We start from the raw sequence: 14,689 nt of genomic DNA, 5'->3' as shown, positions 1-14,689 counted from the left end.
TTAGAGGCTCGAAGAGGGAATCTTCCGAACCCCTGTAGAAAATCTCTCAGTGGACGTTGAGCCCCTTCCTCTGAGACTTGTGTCTTTAGATACGAAGAGTGATAGTAGTTTGTCTTCGGATTGCACCCGCAGACCTGAAAGAAACCCAGAGATAGGGGCCGGGATTGAAATATATATAACGTCGTAGAGCAGCCAAGCAAGAAAAATACAAATCGCAGCGAAAGTTTGTCCATTTTCGCTTGTGATTTTTCAAAAGGTTCCAGGCAGTCCCCTCTTTGAAGTGCTTCTGCCAGACTAACCAAGCTTAGCTTTCCACGTTGGCAGGCAGCCTCCCATATAACGAGAAAGCTCTGAATAAACCAGTCATTTTCTCGATTTTCGTTTCCGGGTTTAAACGATGACGGAATCAAGCTATGGAATATTGGCTGTGTTTCTTCAAACTGTGCCAACAGGTTGTTAACGTATGCGTTCAACCCTTCTTTTGTCGACGGACTGGAATCTGCAAAGCTGTTCAGAGCAATAACATCAACCATGCGTCGCCGCAAAACCCGATCAATATGTAGATGGCCTTAAAATTAGTATTCGTTATAATAACAATGAAGGATTTCGAATCTGTACCTCGTGGGAAAGATGGTTGTTTTGCTGAAAAAGGGGCCCATCGTAATTTTGCGCTTTCCTCTACCTTTCTCACATGGCCATTTTCCAATTCGATGCTCAAGTCGGGCATCTTCGAGGAATACTTTTAATTAACTGTGATATCAAAGATGTAATAGAGGAAGTGCCAAACTGCAATTGAGTTCTCCGATATTGTAATTCTCAAAGCTGATGGGTCCTTAACCATGAGACAGGCAGGGCAGGCCACCTCATCAAGTCGGCACATATTGCGGATATGACTACAACCCGGCCCCCCTAGATTTAGATGTCCATGTACTGTAATATCTCATATCCTCGGGCGTCAAAGTGAAAGCACTATTGCCGAAATGTCAGAGGCTCTGACTCAGTGCCCAAAAAGCTTCAATCGGTGAGTGATAACCAGTACGAGAGTAGCATGAGCTCAGTTAGCCCTCGCAAGGCTTCCCTAGAGCCCATTATTCTAATCCCGAACCTATCATCTTCATTACTCTCTTGGAGTCTCTTTGCAGCCATATATTGTGCTAGCGCGATTTGCATGAGGGTGTGGATGTTGGAAAATAAGAGAGGCTCTTCGTGAAAGCCGTAACAGCTTCTGGGGAACGTGGATCCACAAGTGAAACCAAGGCCACCCATGACTGCTGATGGTAGGCCAGTATAGCCTGTATTTCTGCTGTAGAATCATACCAGCAAATAATTATTATTGTGACCTCACCTCTCTGGCTGAATTTCAGTCTGCAATTCGCCCCAGAATTACAATTGGCTACATGTGTGATGGAGCGTTGGATGGTAATATCAAAACCAATGCCGCATAATTCCCAAAGACCAATAACATTACGGGCGATTAAGTCGCTGTTACTGCATATATGTCGTGCACCTCTTTAATTTAAACCTCCTTTGCAATTGGTGAGCCTCGTGGTGCTGATGATATTCTGTACATTGCCACACATGTGCCAAGGATTGCACATCACATCGGAAGTTGGTGCCCAGCCTCATCAAGTAATTACAGGTTTGTCAACACAACCCATGTAAATCATGTGTTGTCACTAGGAAATAGCCCACTTCGATCGGGGAAAAACTACATTTTCGGGCATTAACTTCAGTTATACGTCTCATGGCCTTGTCAAAGGCTCTTGAGATAATGTCTTACTTACAACCTTAGGCACAGACTTGGCACTCATAGAGATGCTTCTCGAGTTTCTCCCTAGTTATGGCATAAGTGCATCGGTTCTTACTGGTAAAACTGCCTTTGAAGTAGAGAACGGATAACGCCGTGTGTTCTTCTCTACCTTTGAAAAAGTGGTAGACCCTCTTATTTGCAGAAAATTTGCCCTTTGCTGCGTGAGCAGGATATTACTAGGACTTAAAATGTAGTGTTACCCTCACCGAAGTGATAGATTTAGGGGGTTTCACTTTATCATCCCGAAGACGGGAATAAAAGCATATTGTGTGAGTGTGAGCTCAAGGATGTAACTGTGGCGGCATCAGCCTAAAATGATAGCATTATACGTTGCGATTAGCAACCCAACGTAGTCACACAAAGGCTTTAAGACCATAACTTGGCAGTTTCTCGAGGATACGGTAGGCGTCAATACAATTATTAAAAAGCTAGACGAATCTAGCACAATATCGCTATTCCATCCGAATACATGTTGTTTCAGAGCCATGAGGCGATCGTCGACAAAGTTGGAGGTTAGGGGCCGGTTAACGATGGGGGTGGTGGATCAATCATTATTATATTACATATAAACTACAACTATAAGTATCTGATAATCTAGAACCAAGATTTACATACTTGACATGCATGAAAACTGTTTGCGTTGGAATTGACTTTTCCAAGCGCGCGCGCTCTGTATACCCCGGATTCCTTAATTAAGTGGGTCAACCACCTGCCAGCCTTGTCAACCCCACACGACCTTATTGTTAGTCTAGTCCGAAAACGTCGTCATCAGTCGTTTTCCAACTACGTAAGTAGGAAATATCTTATGAGGTTATTTATTATCTAAAGACCTTTCTCAACTTACTCTACAATTCAATGATTAAGTGGTACCTTGCTAGGCTTCTCAAATTTATGTCTGCATAGCTCTTGGTCACGTACACATAGACACAAGTACCCGAGATCTCACCTTGGCGGACTCAGACCATTACCCATTGGGCAGGAAAATCCCGTCATCTCCGTGCCTAATATCTTCAACTTTGATGAACTACCAGTCATTATCTTGAAAGCTAGCGATCCAAGCAACAATGTCGAAGCGTTCCGCACCAAGTGAGGGTGAAGTAGGTGGGCTCTTAAAACGTGTCCTGGCGCCAACTGGATCGAATCGACCAAGTCGTCCTAGCACACCATCACAGGTCTGGAAGCATGCGGCAATGAAACTGCAGCCGGTTCTCAAGGCCATGGTAGCCTTTGCCGCGAATAGAGAGTTTGAGAAACGGCCATCCAAGTACCGGCTGCAAGTTGCCGAGAAGCAGCATGGCGCCATCACGCTTACGGTATGTTGCTGATTAGTTGCCTTCCAATACCCTCCAACCGTGCAGCAAGCTAAATCAAATACCATAGCCCCTCTTCGTTGGCGTTTCCGCCGCCTTCACCGATGACGAACCGAACGTTGCTGTCGTCGCCATCGCCGTCCATGACAGCGTTTACCTTCACGACTTCACCGTGCACAACGTCCCCTTACCGACCCCACGCGACAGCACTGATCCCATCGCCGATTTCGTTGTCGAATCCCTACGCAAATACCAGAAGAAATCCCTATGCAAGTACATCGGCGGTGGCCTGCCCGTAGATCTCGAGCGCGTCAGCCCGTCGCTGTGCTCAAGGCTGTGGTCGGAGCTGGATCTAGTGCCACTTTCGCTGTGGCCCGATCAGGAGGGCTCAGAGAAAGATATGGAGGGTTTTACGTTTTGGAAGGATAGGGGCGTTGATGAGCAGGCAGATTCGATGGCGAGGAAGTCGATTACGTACGTCCCCATCTGATGTCCCTATTTGCACCAAAATTGACAACATCAGGGCCTTCGGTCCGAATCTCTCGCCCCTGCTTCAAGTTGGGTATCGCGGGATTGTGCAGATTGATGCAGGATTCCGCGCCCATATGCATATGCTTGAGGACTATCAGAAGACGTGCCAGGCGGTTACTTGGGACGCGATGTTGCATTATGCGGCAAAACTAAAGGAGAAAAAGACGAAAATCGCATTCTTCAGTAGTACACCGCAAGGCGGCGGCGTGGCGCTGATGAGACACGCACTTGTGCGCTTTGCGCGAACGGTCGACGTTGATCTACGGTGGTGAGTACAGCCCCATTGGCCCGTTGTATACCTGGTGTTCCGGTCTGAGAAACCCTAGGTACGTTCCGAAACCGAAACCGGGCGTCTTCCGTGTCACGAAGACTATCCATAATATCCTCCAAGGAGTCGCGGAACCTGGTGTCCGGATTTCAGAAGAAGAGAAAGCTTCGGTGGACGGCTGGATCACCGAACATGCCGAGAGGTACTGGCTCTGCAAAAATGGGCCGCTGCGGCCGCCCTCGGAAGGCGGCGCTGATATTATCATTGTATGTCCAATCCATGACACATTTTATATCCTGCCTAACACTACCAGATCGATGACCCACAAATGCCCAGCTTAATTCCCCTCATCAAGCTTCTCACCCCTGACCGGCCAGTTCTATACAGAAGCCATATCCAGATTCGCAGCGACCTTTGCGACACGCCCGGGACGCCTCAGCAGGATATCTGGGACCATTTGTGGTCTAAAATTACGCAGGCAGATATGTTCATAAGCCACCCCGTACCGGAATTTATTCCGCAGAGTGTGCCCGCTGAGAAGGTTGCGTATCTTCCCGCTACTACTGACTGGTGAGGTTTCCTCCGCTCCCCGTAGGTCGAATTTACTTGCTGATGCTTATATAGGTTGGACGGGCTTAACAAGCCATTGGCGGATTGGGATACACAGTATTATATGCACCTGTATAATCAAAGGGCACACGGTATCCGGATGTGAGACCTCCCAACTATACACATGTTTCCCTACTGACCCACATCTCAGGACCGAATTAGGCTTTCCGGATCGTAAGCTTTGCTCCTTCCAAGATTAGTGAAAGCAAGCTGACACCACTTTCTAGGTCAATACTTTGTGCAAATAGCACGCTTCGACCCATCCAAAGGCATCCCGGTCGTCTTAAAGGCTTATGTAGAGTTCCGCGCCCTTCTCGCCAAAAAAGTTGGCGAGAAATCAGTCAAGAATGCCCCTCAACTTGTCATGTTAGTCCTGTCTTTGCCCCTCTCTGCCGCGAAGCCCCTTTCTTTTCCAGATCATGGTTGACAATACTCCGCACAGCGTCGGCAACGGCTCCATCGACGACCCCGACGGCACTCTCGTCCACGACCAGACCATGTCTTACATTGAAGCGCACTGTCCGCACCTCGCAAGCTCCATCTCAGTCCAACGCCTCGAGCCATATGACCAGCTCCTCAATGCGCTCATGACCAACGCACACATTGTCATGCAGCTCTCCATCCGCGAAGGCTTCGAGGTGAAAGTCTCCGAGGCTCTCAAGAAAGGGCGGCCGGTGATTGTAAGTCGGGTAGGTGGTATCCAACTCCAGGTCCAGCACGAGCGCAACGGGTTCCTCGTCGAGCCTGGGGACTGGAAGGACGCGGCAGGGTGCCTATTGAGGTTGTGGACTGATCACGAGTTGCATGATCGGATGAGTGAGGTGGCAGCGCGGACCGTGAGCGACGAGGTTGGGACAGTGGGAAATGCGCTTGCATGGTTTTATCTGGCGACGAGGTTTCGAGAGGGAGGGATAGAGGGGGCAGGGAGGTGGGTGAATGATTTGGCGCGAGGAGAGGTAGGGGCCGAATATAAGGAGGGTGAGAATAGACTGCCTAGGGAGGCTACATTACATGGACCTTCTGTGGGGGATAGAGTTTGAGGCCAAGGGAGATGACCATGGAAACTGTGGGAAGGTTTAAAGAGACAATTGAGAAAGAAAAGTGATTTGGAACGCATGTGAGCAAAATACAGGAAATGCAAGAACACCTTCACAGATTTCTGAGGAAGCTGAGGAAGTCACGATTGAGTTTGCTTAGAAATCGTTCTTGCCATATATATGCCTTGAAATATCCGAGGAAGCTGCGATTGAGTTTGCTTGGTAATCGTTCCTTCCATATATATATATATATCGCTGAGAATCTCTAAGGAAGCTACGACTGACCTTGGTTGGTAGTCGTTCTTGCCATATATATAGCTTCAAGGCTACGAGGAAGGTGCGGCTGAGCTTGCTTGGTAATCGTTATTTCCATATATCAGACTTGAAGGTCCCCAGGAAGCCGCGACTGAGTCTGCTTAGAAATCGTTCTTTCCATATATGTTGAAGATTTAAGGAAGCAAGACATGTTAACACATACATTCGATCCATTTAAGGAGCCACATCCCCGACAGTCCACTGCCTCTCAGCTGTTGTAATAGCGGTAGCATGGCCGTTAATTGTCTCGAACAGTCAAGAGTTATGTCCGGTGTGAACGATGTTTGGGAAAATGCACATAGAGCCCACTGGACTCGTGGCAAGCACCATATTAATGTACTCTTCGTACTACACGGGGGATTCTGGGGACGGGGCAGGTTTTGAGCGGATATCCAATACTACGACTATCACTGCTCAATTGAGACGGGATGGACGATACTGGGTTTTTTTGGGGGGATGGAGTACCTTAACTTCATGGGTAGGATTCGCGTCTTCCCAGCCGAAAAACGCGTATTTTGGCGTCAACGTAAGCAACACAAGTGCACCTGCCAGAAGCATCATAGCTTCGCATGTAACTAGCGATATGTCACCTAGGCACCGGCGAACGAATCGCATAGTGCCGGATAAGTGGCACGCTTGTACTCCATTCCATAGTCTTGTTACACATAAGATGCATATAATATTCCTCCGTTGGTGCGCGCATCGTTTTTGTTCACGCACACAGTAGTTGCGGGTTATTTGTTGATATTATAATGCTTTCGTTAATCGGTGCCGCCCTTGCTTTGGCTCCGGTAGTGGTTCTAGGCCAGTTCCCGCCGCCGGTGAAGGATGTTACAACGCTGAAATCCAAGTACCATGAGGGAGTCACAATTTCGTACAAGGAGGCACGTATTTTAAAGAAACCCTATATGACATTCTAAAATTATAGCTGACAAAACTTCAGCCTGGAATTTGCGAGACCACACCCGGTGTCAAGAGCTACAGCGGATACGTGCATCTTCCGCCCGGTCTGCTCTCCGATATAAGTGGTGAAAACCAGGACTACCCCATCAACACGTGAGAATCCCATGGAATACGGATTTCAAAGATGTAGACATCCAGTTAACGGTAGCTACCAGCTTCTTTTGGTTTTTCGAGTCCAGAAAAGACCCTCAAAATGCCCCGCTCGCCATCTGGCTCAATGGCGGCCCGGGTGGCTCGTCCCTAATGGGCGGCCTGCAAGAAAACGGCCCTTGCTTTATCGGCGCAGACTCCAACTCTACCTACTTAAACCCATGGTCATGGAACAACGAGGTGAACATGCTCTATCTTGACCAGCCGGCTCAAGTTGGTTTCTCTTACGACGTCCTCACCAATATCACTGTAGACCTCCTTCAGGAGGGCGAACTTAAGAAGATGATCCCAACGGACTTCACCGACGGCGTTCCTGAGCAGAACAACACCTTCTACGTCGGCACGGCGGGTAGCCAATCGCTGGGTAAGACCGCTAACACGACTGTGCATGCTGCGCACGCACTGTGGCACTTCGCTCAGACTTGGTTCGCCGAGTTCCCAGGGTACAAGCCGAATGATGACAGAGTGAGCCTATGGACCGAGAGCTATGGGGGCCATTATGGGCCGGGGTTCTTTAAGTTCTTCCAGCAGCAGAATGAAAAGATCAATAATGGCACGATTGACGAGGCGGGAACGCATCACATACACCTTGACACCCTGGGAATAATCAACGGCCTGCTCGACAACCTCGTCCAGTTCCCCAGCTACAATCAAATGGCGTATAATAACGTATGTTCTCCACTGCATATTTTTGGGTCATATATTAATGAGATTACAGACCTACGGAATTCAACACATCAGCAAAGAACAGTATGAAAAAACTGTGGACGAATATGAGAGGCCTGGTGGATGCAGAGAGAAGCTGGCAGCATGTCAGAAGCTAGCTGAAGCAGAAGACCCAGACTGGAGAGGAAATGTGCCCTCGGTCATTAAGTGCTTTGACGACATCCACAAGGTCGACTGCGCATCGATGGATACGTTCGAAAAGATTCTCACTGTTCGTTCCCCTCCTACTTCCTTCCCTCCCCCCTTCATATGGATTTAAACTTACATACCTTGAAGTGGGGTTGGTACGACATTGCACACCCAAAAGCTGATCCAACCCCCGAACCATGTGAGCGCCTCTTGTTCACCTTTATAAGATCTTTACCCCCTTTTATTGCACCCCACTAACACGACCCAGACATGCACGGCTACCTCGCCCAAGAATGGGTTCTCTCCGCCCTCGGCGTACCCGTAAACTTCACCACATCATCCCCCGCCGTCGGCGATGCTTTCGACTCCACTGGCGACATCAACCGTGCCGGCTCCATGCAAGCCGTCGCCTACCTCCTCGACAGCGGGGTCAAGGTGCACATGATGTACGGCGACCGCGACTATGCCTGTAACTGGCTCGGCGGGGAGGCAGTGTCTGTGTTGATCGAGCACGAAGGCGCCGAAGGGTTCAAGAGTGCTGGGTACGCGCCGATTCTTACTAGTGAGGGAGAGGGGGGGTTTGTGAGGCAGTATGGGAATTACTCCTTTTCACGGGTGTTCCAGGCTGGGCACGAAGGTATGTTTGCCCCAGGGAAGAATATGGTTGGATGTGAGGCTAATTGGAAACGATAGTGCCATGGTACCAACCTGAAGTCTCTTATGAGATTTTCATGCGTGCCATGTTCAACCGCGATATTGCGACCGGCCTCTTGCCTGTGTCGGATGACCTGACGACAGAGGGCCCGTCTTCGACGTTCCATGTCAAAAACGAGGTCCCAGAGGTCCCGGAGCCGAAGTGCTACGTTAGGGCTCCAGGTACGTGTACGCCCGAACAGTATGAGTCCGTGATAGATGGGACAGCGATTGTGAAGGATTTCTTCGTCGTGGGGAACGTGAAGGATGAGACGAGAGGGGATGGCACCCAGAAGGTTATGGGGAGTCTGGAGAGGGTTGATGAGCTTTAAGAAGGACAAATCTTGGCGATAGTAATGTAGGCATTTATATCTGAAGGTATAAAAGTATTCTGCTGAAAATATAATAAATATGTGGAATACTTCATCAGAAATACGACCATAAATTTATGATACTCCTTTATCCAAATGTTTGTTCGTTATTCGCATTGATGTCGACGTCAGCTTAGTCATCCATCCAATATTTGGTCTGGACCAAATTGCGAAGGTCGACAACAACACATGCAAGACCACCGCCCAATCCTTTTCAAACTCACCCTATGGAAATACCAACCTGCACATTTCTATTATCTTGGATATAGGATACTCGCTCCTAGAGTTTATAACTTCACATCCCTATATCCGAAAGACGACTCATACCCGCCCGCCGCCACCGCCTATCCTCCCCTCTCGAGCATCATCTCCAATCTCCCATCCAGCCTCACCCTCGACCGCAACCACCCCCCAACCGGCCCTGCGATGCTCCCACCTCCCACACCCCCCCAATAATGCACCACCACCCACCCACACCATGGCCCGCGCCCGCACCCCCGGCCTCTTCGTCATCTTCTACACAACACTCTACGCCCTCCTCGCGCTCATCCTCCTCGTCCTCCTGATCATCCCCCCCGCCGACGCCATCCGCCAAGCCCTCACAAACAGGCAACTATACAATGTCTTCGTAATCGCCTCTGTCTATTTCCTCACCGCCCTCTTTGCACTCCTCTTCTACGCCTCTCGACTCTACACAACACGCACTATTCTTGCGTCGATACCGAAACCTTACCTCCCTCTCACACCTGCCGATTTGCCTCCAAAGGTACACTGTTTAATCCGCGATGCGCTCCGGAGATCTGCACTCGTTGCGTCGAATGCGAGACCTCACACACCGGCTACGAATACAGCAGCTGTTGATATCGGACTCGCATGTCCCCTCCCCTCTGCGACTATCGAACCCACGTCCCGGGGTCTGGCACAACACACACACCGCCTGCTCCGACGACGGCGACGGCGACGACGAGAAGCCGAAGCTGCAGATGCAGCGCTAATGCCTACGGCCGATCCGGTGTGGGGACCTATCGCACACGCGGGCTGGTCACCACCTACATCTCCCGATCTGCCGAACCTGCACTACGCGCCCGTGATAGCGGAGCTCCCGCATCTTATTGAAGCGAAGGCTGTAGCCCTATCTGGTGCGACGGCGGGGAGTCTAGCGCTGCTACCGAGGCGGGCGAGTGCGGGGCTAAGGGAGTATATGGTTGTGTTGTTGGAGCTTAAGGTGCTTGATGCGGGGGTGCCGTGGAAGGAGTTTGTGGGGGGGTATGAGGAGGCGAGGTTTTCTGGGAGGGCAGTGGGGGAGGAGGAGTTTAGGGGGTTGATGGGTTTATTTGCTGAGGTTTTGAGGGGGGTTAGGCCGTTAGGGGGTGGACCTGTGGAGGAGAGTGAGAGTGAGATGGAGGAGGAGGATGAGAATGATGATGATGAAGGGGCTGATGAGTCGGTGGTTAGTCAGGAGGGGTCTGTGAGAAGAGAACCGATTGCGAGATTTGATGGGGGAGATGATAAGATGGCGTATGGAGGATTGGGAATACAGATCTCGCGGGCCAGCACACCCCGCGGACGGAGGTCGCCAAGTGCTTCATTATCCCCGAGCGAGAGCTGGGTGTCCCTGTCTAATGGCAGCTTCATGTCTGGTGGCTCGGTGGTGCGGCATCCCGAGCTGGGAGGTGGCGGCGGCAGCGAAGAGGTTTGATGAAATGACCAAACACAAACTGGGAGGGATGGATTGTTGAAGTACGCAAGACCGAGAACCGGCGCCGCATAGACGGAGAGACCTTGGATACCCCTTTACTTACGTATAATTGTGTTGTCCTAAGGAGGATGGGAAACAGGCGTTGCACGAAATAATCATGAGCAGGAGCAACAAGAGACTCCTGGGGATGGGTGGGACTAGATATACCCCATAGCTAATCAATAATTGTACAATCACACCAAAACGAACTCCTCATATCCACCATACACACCGTGACCCAAAGTTCGGTCAGTTCTGGTACAAGTATTCCCATAATTATTACTCTATTACAAACATTACATATCCCCCCCAACCCAATCCACATCCCACCCATCCACGCAATGCACCAACCCATCTATATTATCCCCCTTCCCAAGCCAAAAAAAACACCACATCACACATATATCACACACACCATCCCACCACCTACGCCCCAGGAAGCATAACACTCCTCCTCCACCTCTCCACCATATCCACCCCACCCCCCTGCTGCGGCCCCATCCCCTGCGCCGCCATCCCCTGCCACATCTGCTGCTGTCCCCAGCCCCCCTGCTGCGCCTGTCTGGCACGGATAGCTTTCATCTGCTCCACCATCTCGCGCCCCGTCATTCCGCTTCCCATCCCGCCACCGACTTGGCTTTGGTAGTTCATTCCCATCTCGGGGTATAATTGCGGTGCGGTGGGGAATATCGATTGTCGATGCCCCGCGCTGCGCTGTTGTTGTTGTTTTTGTTGCTGTTGTTGGAGGTGCTCAGCGAGATGAGGGTACTCGCCCCTACTGGCGGCAGGGTGCGCAGAGAGGATGTCGGCCATGCTGCGGCGCTGTTTTGGTGCTGGTTTCGCGGCGGCTTCGCGCTCGGCGAGGAGACGGCGACGGCGTTGGCCGAGGGTTTCTTCTTCTTCTTCCTCTGGGGCAGCGTCTGGGGGCGAGGGGTCGCCGAACTGGTTTAGTAGTTCAAGCGAGAAGGCTCCGCTCACCGGCCGAGCGTTGGGGAGGGGATTCGAGTCCTCCGCCGGCTCGGGGGTGTGACCGGGCTCGGGGGTGTGACGACGAAGTGGTTCGCGCTGTAGTCCGCCGCGACCAAGGAGGCGGTCACGGCGCTGGCTGAGTGGTTCATTGTCTTCTAGCTCTCTGCGCTCCATGAGTCCCATTGGTCTCGACGCACGATCTAGCTGCTGCAGCGACTGTCCCGGGAACAGCACACCAAGCGGCACATCATCATCCTCCTCCTCCTCCTCCGGATGCTGTTCCTGCCACGCAAGTGTGACGCGTTTCTGCTGTCTCGCTTTCGATTCCACCAGCGCCACGGCATCCAGCTCAAGCAGCGTAGAGCGCGAGCCCGCTGCCTGAGTTAGGTTCTGCGTGCGCGTCTTGGCGTGTTGTTTGCGCAGCTGCAGCTCGGCGAGGAGAGTGGTGGGGGCCCCGATGTAAGTGTCGTCGTGGTCGCGCTCGCGGGGTGAAGGGGGGCCGTCGGCGTCGAATTCGTCGCCGTCGCCGGTGTTGTCGAGGCCGTTGGAGGGGGAGGGGGGGAGGCGGGGGGAGTGCGAGTCGTCTGCTACGGCGGTGTAGGAGGGTGTTTTGTCGAGGCCGAGCATGCTGGTTACTGTTGAGCTGCGGGCTCGGTCGCTCTTATCGCCGCCGCCGAGACCGAGGCCGAAGAAGGAGGATACGCGCTTCTTGGGGGCTTCGGGGGGGGCGAGGAGTTGGCTCTTGGTGCGGGTGGCGCGGGGGTCGTGGGCGCCGTAGACTTCGGCTCCCAGGCGGCCTGCGTAGGCGTGGTCGGTGAAGGCGGAGACGGGGGCGTAGGCAGAGGCGTCGAGGATGTTGTCTAGTGTCGCGACGGCGGATTGTTCCTTGATCTCGACGAGTTGGTGGGGCTGTGGCTGCTCGAAGAACTCGTTTGCTCGGAGTTGTTCGGGCATGTGGAGGAGGTCTTGTGTGGAGCGGCGACCGCCAACTTTTTGCTTGTGGTGCTGCGCGAGGTATTCGGCGTCGAGGACTTCGTCGGGGATTTGCTGGGACTGTTCGGTTTGTTGGCCTTCGACGACGTCTTGGAGCCAGGGTGCGGATTGGAGGGCTAGTGGTGGGAGGGTGCTGAGAGCTTGGGTGCGGCGTTTTTCTCTCTTCGCTGGGGAGGGGCGGTTGGAGAGCTTTTGGGGGAGCATGAGCATTGATGGGACGGGCGCGGGGTAGAATACCATCTGCTGTCCTGTGAGCGGATCGGCATATGATTTAGGGCGTGCCATCGACAGCGTATTTGCTGATGAATCCCTTCGTTTTTGGATATCCGGCCTTGGTTCCGCTGCTGGAGGCGGCGGTGGTGCATTTGCAGGTGGTGCAGCCATATTCGCATAGTGTTGGCCATCAAAGTCGTCAAATAGCTCCTGTGCCTGGTCCATCTCCGACTGTGAATCGTCTGGAACGAGTTTATTCAGTCCTATATCCGTCTTCTCCTCATCAACATCAATATCATCCGCCGACAGATTCCTGATAGCCAGCGGCCTCCTGACTGCTGCCTCCTCCTCCTCCTTCTCCGCGATCGATGGTGCCCTCGAGACGTTCCGCGACGACAGGTACGAGTTGTTTCTTGAAGGCACGAACTCGCTCAGCGGTCGCCCCTCCATCTCCGGCTCCGGCCGTGTCCCATACTTTGATGTCTTCGAGGTCTTCGAGTCCGCCCTGGGCCTCGCACCAAGTATAACCGCACCTCCCGGCGAGTAACCTCCCGATCTCGCGGCATTATTCACATCCAGGATCGACGTCGAGGTGGTGGAATGCAAAGAATTCGTATCCCTTGTCGGAAACGTCGGGCTCGCAAAGTTTAACGGGCTCGCGACCTCCACCGCGCTCGTGAGTTGTGTCGATGTTGATACGCCCTCGTACGGGATGTCGGTGACGAGGTTCATCAGCGAGGATTGTCGGAGCGAGTTCATCCTGCTATCCGACTTCTTCACCTCCTCGTACGCATTGCGGATCGAGTCTTCAATGCTGGACGTCATGCTGAGTTTCTCCGCCGACCGCTCTAACTGCACCACGTTCGCTGTATAAGCCCCCTGTAGCGTCTGTAGTCCTGGTGTAGGATGTCGAACCCGGACACCTCGTGTGCTCGCCCTCCGAACGACAGGTTCGTGTAGTAACGCCGTGCTCGCCGTGACCGCGTCGTCGTTATCGTCCGTCTCGAAGCGCGCCGGGCTGGTAGTGGTGTCGGTGTCCAATCTCCGCCTGAAGCCGGCTAAGTCGTCCCCCTTGCTACCTTCGCTGGTTGTCAGGAGCGGGCTCGTATTGGCGCTGAAGCCGTCGGCGTCGCGGTCGCTGCTGCCGTCAATGGGGTCGTAGCTGCGGTGCGTGGATCTGCTGAAGAGGCTCGGGACGGTGGTATTGGGATTATTGAGGAAGCCACTTCTGGTGAGAGTGAGAGGCGTGGCGATGGGCGATGCTGCCGTTGGCTCCGGGTTTTCGTCGCGATGCGACGCTGTTGGCGGATCCATAAATAGCATATCATCCATGGGCGCGGCGCCGGACTTGGGTTGTGCTGGTGGTGGAGATGGTTGAAATTGCAGCTGGGGCGGTGTTTTGTTGGCTGTGGCGCGGTAAGACATGCCGTCTCCGTCGTCGTTATCGGGGTCTTCTGAAGGCATCTGAGTCAAATAATGAGGAGAGTGAAGGGGAAGAAGGGAAAGAATGAAGTTATTGAAGGGGGGGGGGGGAAAAGAGAAATATAGAATCGGAAACAAGTCACACCTCCACACAGAGATACAACAGACCAAAGACAAAAGTTCAAGGCCAAGGTCGAACAAAACAGGTACAACAGGGTATATTTTGGGTGGCTGCAGATCAGAAACAAACGGCGGCAGTAAGTATAGTTTGTATGTATGTCACACCAAGGTAGTACTTAATTTCATATTTTCATATTTTTACATTTCTTCAGATTTGTTCATATTTCATAAACTGTAGCTATTCTTGTCATTATTACGATTGATTATTGTGATGTGTATTTTTATTTTTATTTTCGTATCGCACGAAACTTGGTTTTATTGC

The 14,689-nt window shown here is 52.1% G+C and overlaps 4 protein-coding genes across 4 annotated transcripts; 3 read left to right on the top strand and 1 right to left on the bottom strand.

Moving 5' to 3' along the window:
- Window positions 1-2,649: 2,649 nt before the first annotated feature.
- Window positions 2,650-5,443, top strand: VE01_07251 (uncharacterized protein; the record flags this gene model as incomplete). Its single annotated transcript, XM_018276686.2, has 10 exons — window positions 2,650-3,123; window positions 3,191-3,594; window positions 3,644-3,919; window positions 3,978-4,185; window positions 4,233-4,489; window positions 4,544-4,630; window positions 4,680-4,702; window positions 4,756-4,894; window positions 4,971-5,385; window positions 5,438-5,443. The coding sequence occupies exons 1-10, from the start codon at window positions 2,875-2,877 to the stop codon at window positions 5,441-5,443; spliced, it is 2,064 nt and encodes a 687-aa protein (XP_018128260.1). The 5' UTR covers window positions 2,650-2,874.
- Window positions 5,444-6,414: 971 nt separating this feature from the next.
- VE01_07250 (uncharacterized protein) lies at window positions 6,415-8,980 on the top strand. The gene is made up of 7 exons (XM_059463869.1): window positions 6,415-6,764; window positions 6,824-6,936; window positions 6,999-7,662; window positions 7,712-7,930; window positions 7,996-8,047; window positions 8,117-8,485; window positions 8,542-8,980. The coding sequence occupies exons 1-7, from the start codon at window positions 6,633-6,635 to the stop codon at window positions 8,871-8,873; spliced, it is 1,881 nt and encodes a 626-aa protein (XP_059319508.1). The 5' UTR covers window positions 6,415-6,632; the 3' UTR covers window positions 8,874-8,980.
- A 122-nt stretch (window positions 8,981-9,102) lies between these two features.
- VE01_07249 (uncharacterized protein) lies at window positions 9,103-10,850 on the top strand. The gene has a single exon (XM_018276684.2). The coding sequence runs from the start codon at window positions 9,391-9,393 to the stop codon at window positions 10,609-10,611; it is 1,221 nt and encodes a 406-aa protein (XP_018128195.1). The 5' UTR covers window positions 9,103-9,390; the 3' UTR covers window positions 10,612-10,850.
- VE01_07248 (uncharacterized protein) lies at window positions 10,819-14,383 on the bottom strand. The gene has a single exon (XM_018276683.2). The coding sequence runs from the start codon at window positions 14,287-14,289 to the stop codon at window positions 11,077-11,079; it is 3,213 nt and encodes a 1,070-aa protein (XP_018128194.1). The 5' UTR covers window positions 14,290-14,383; the 3' UTR covers window positions 10,819-11,076.
- Window positions 14,384-14,689: the final 306 nt, after the last annotated feature.

This window comes from Pseudogymnoascus verrucosus (genome assembly GCF_001662655.1).
Source record: "Pseudogymnoascus verrucosus strain UAMH 10579 unplaced genomic scaffold scaffold_38, whole genome shotgun sequence".
Taxonomy (NCBI): Eukaryota; Fungi; Ascomycota; class Leotiomycetes; order Thelebolales; family Thelebolaceae; genus Pseudogymnoascus; species Pseudogymnoascus verrucosus.
This window is presented reverse-complemented; position numbering and strand designations above follow the sequence as displayed.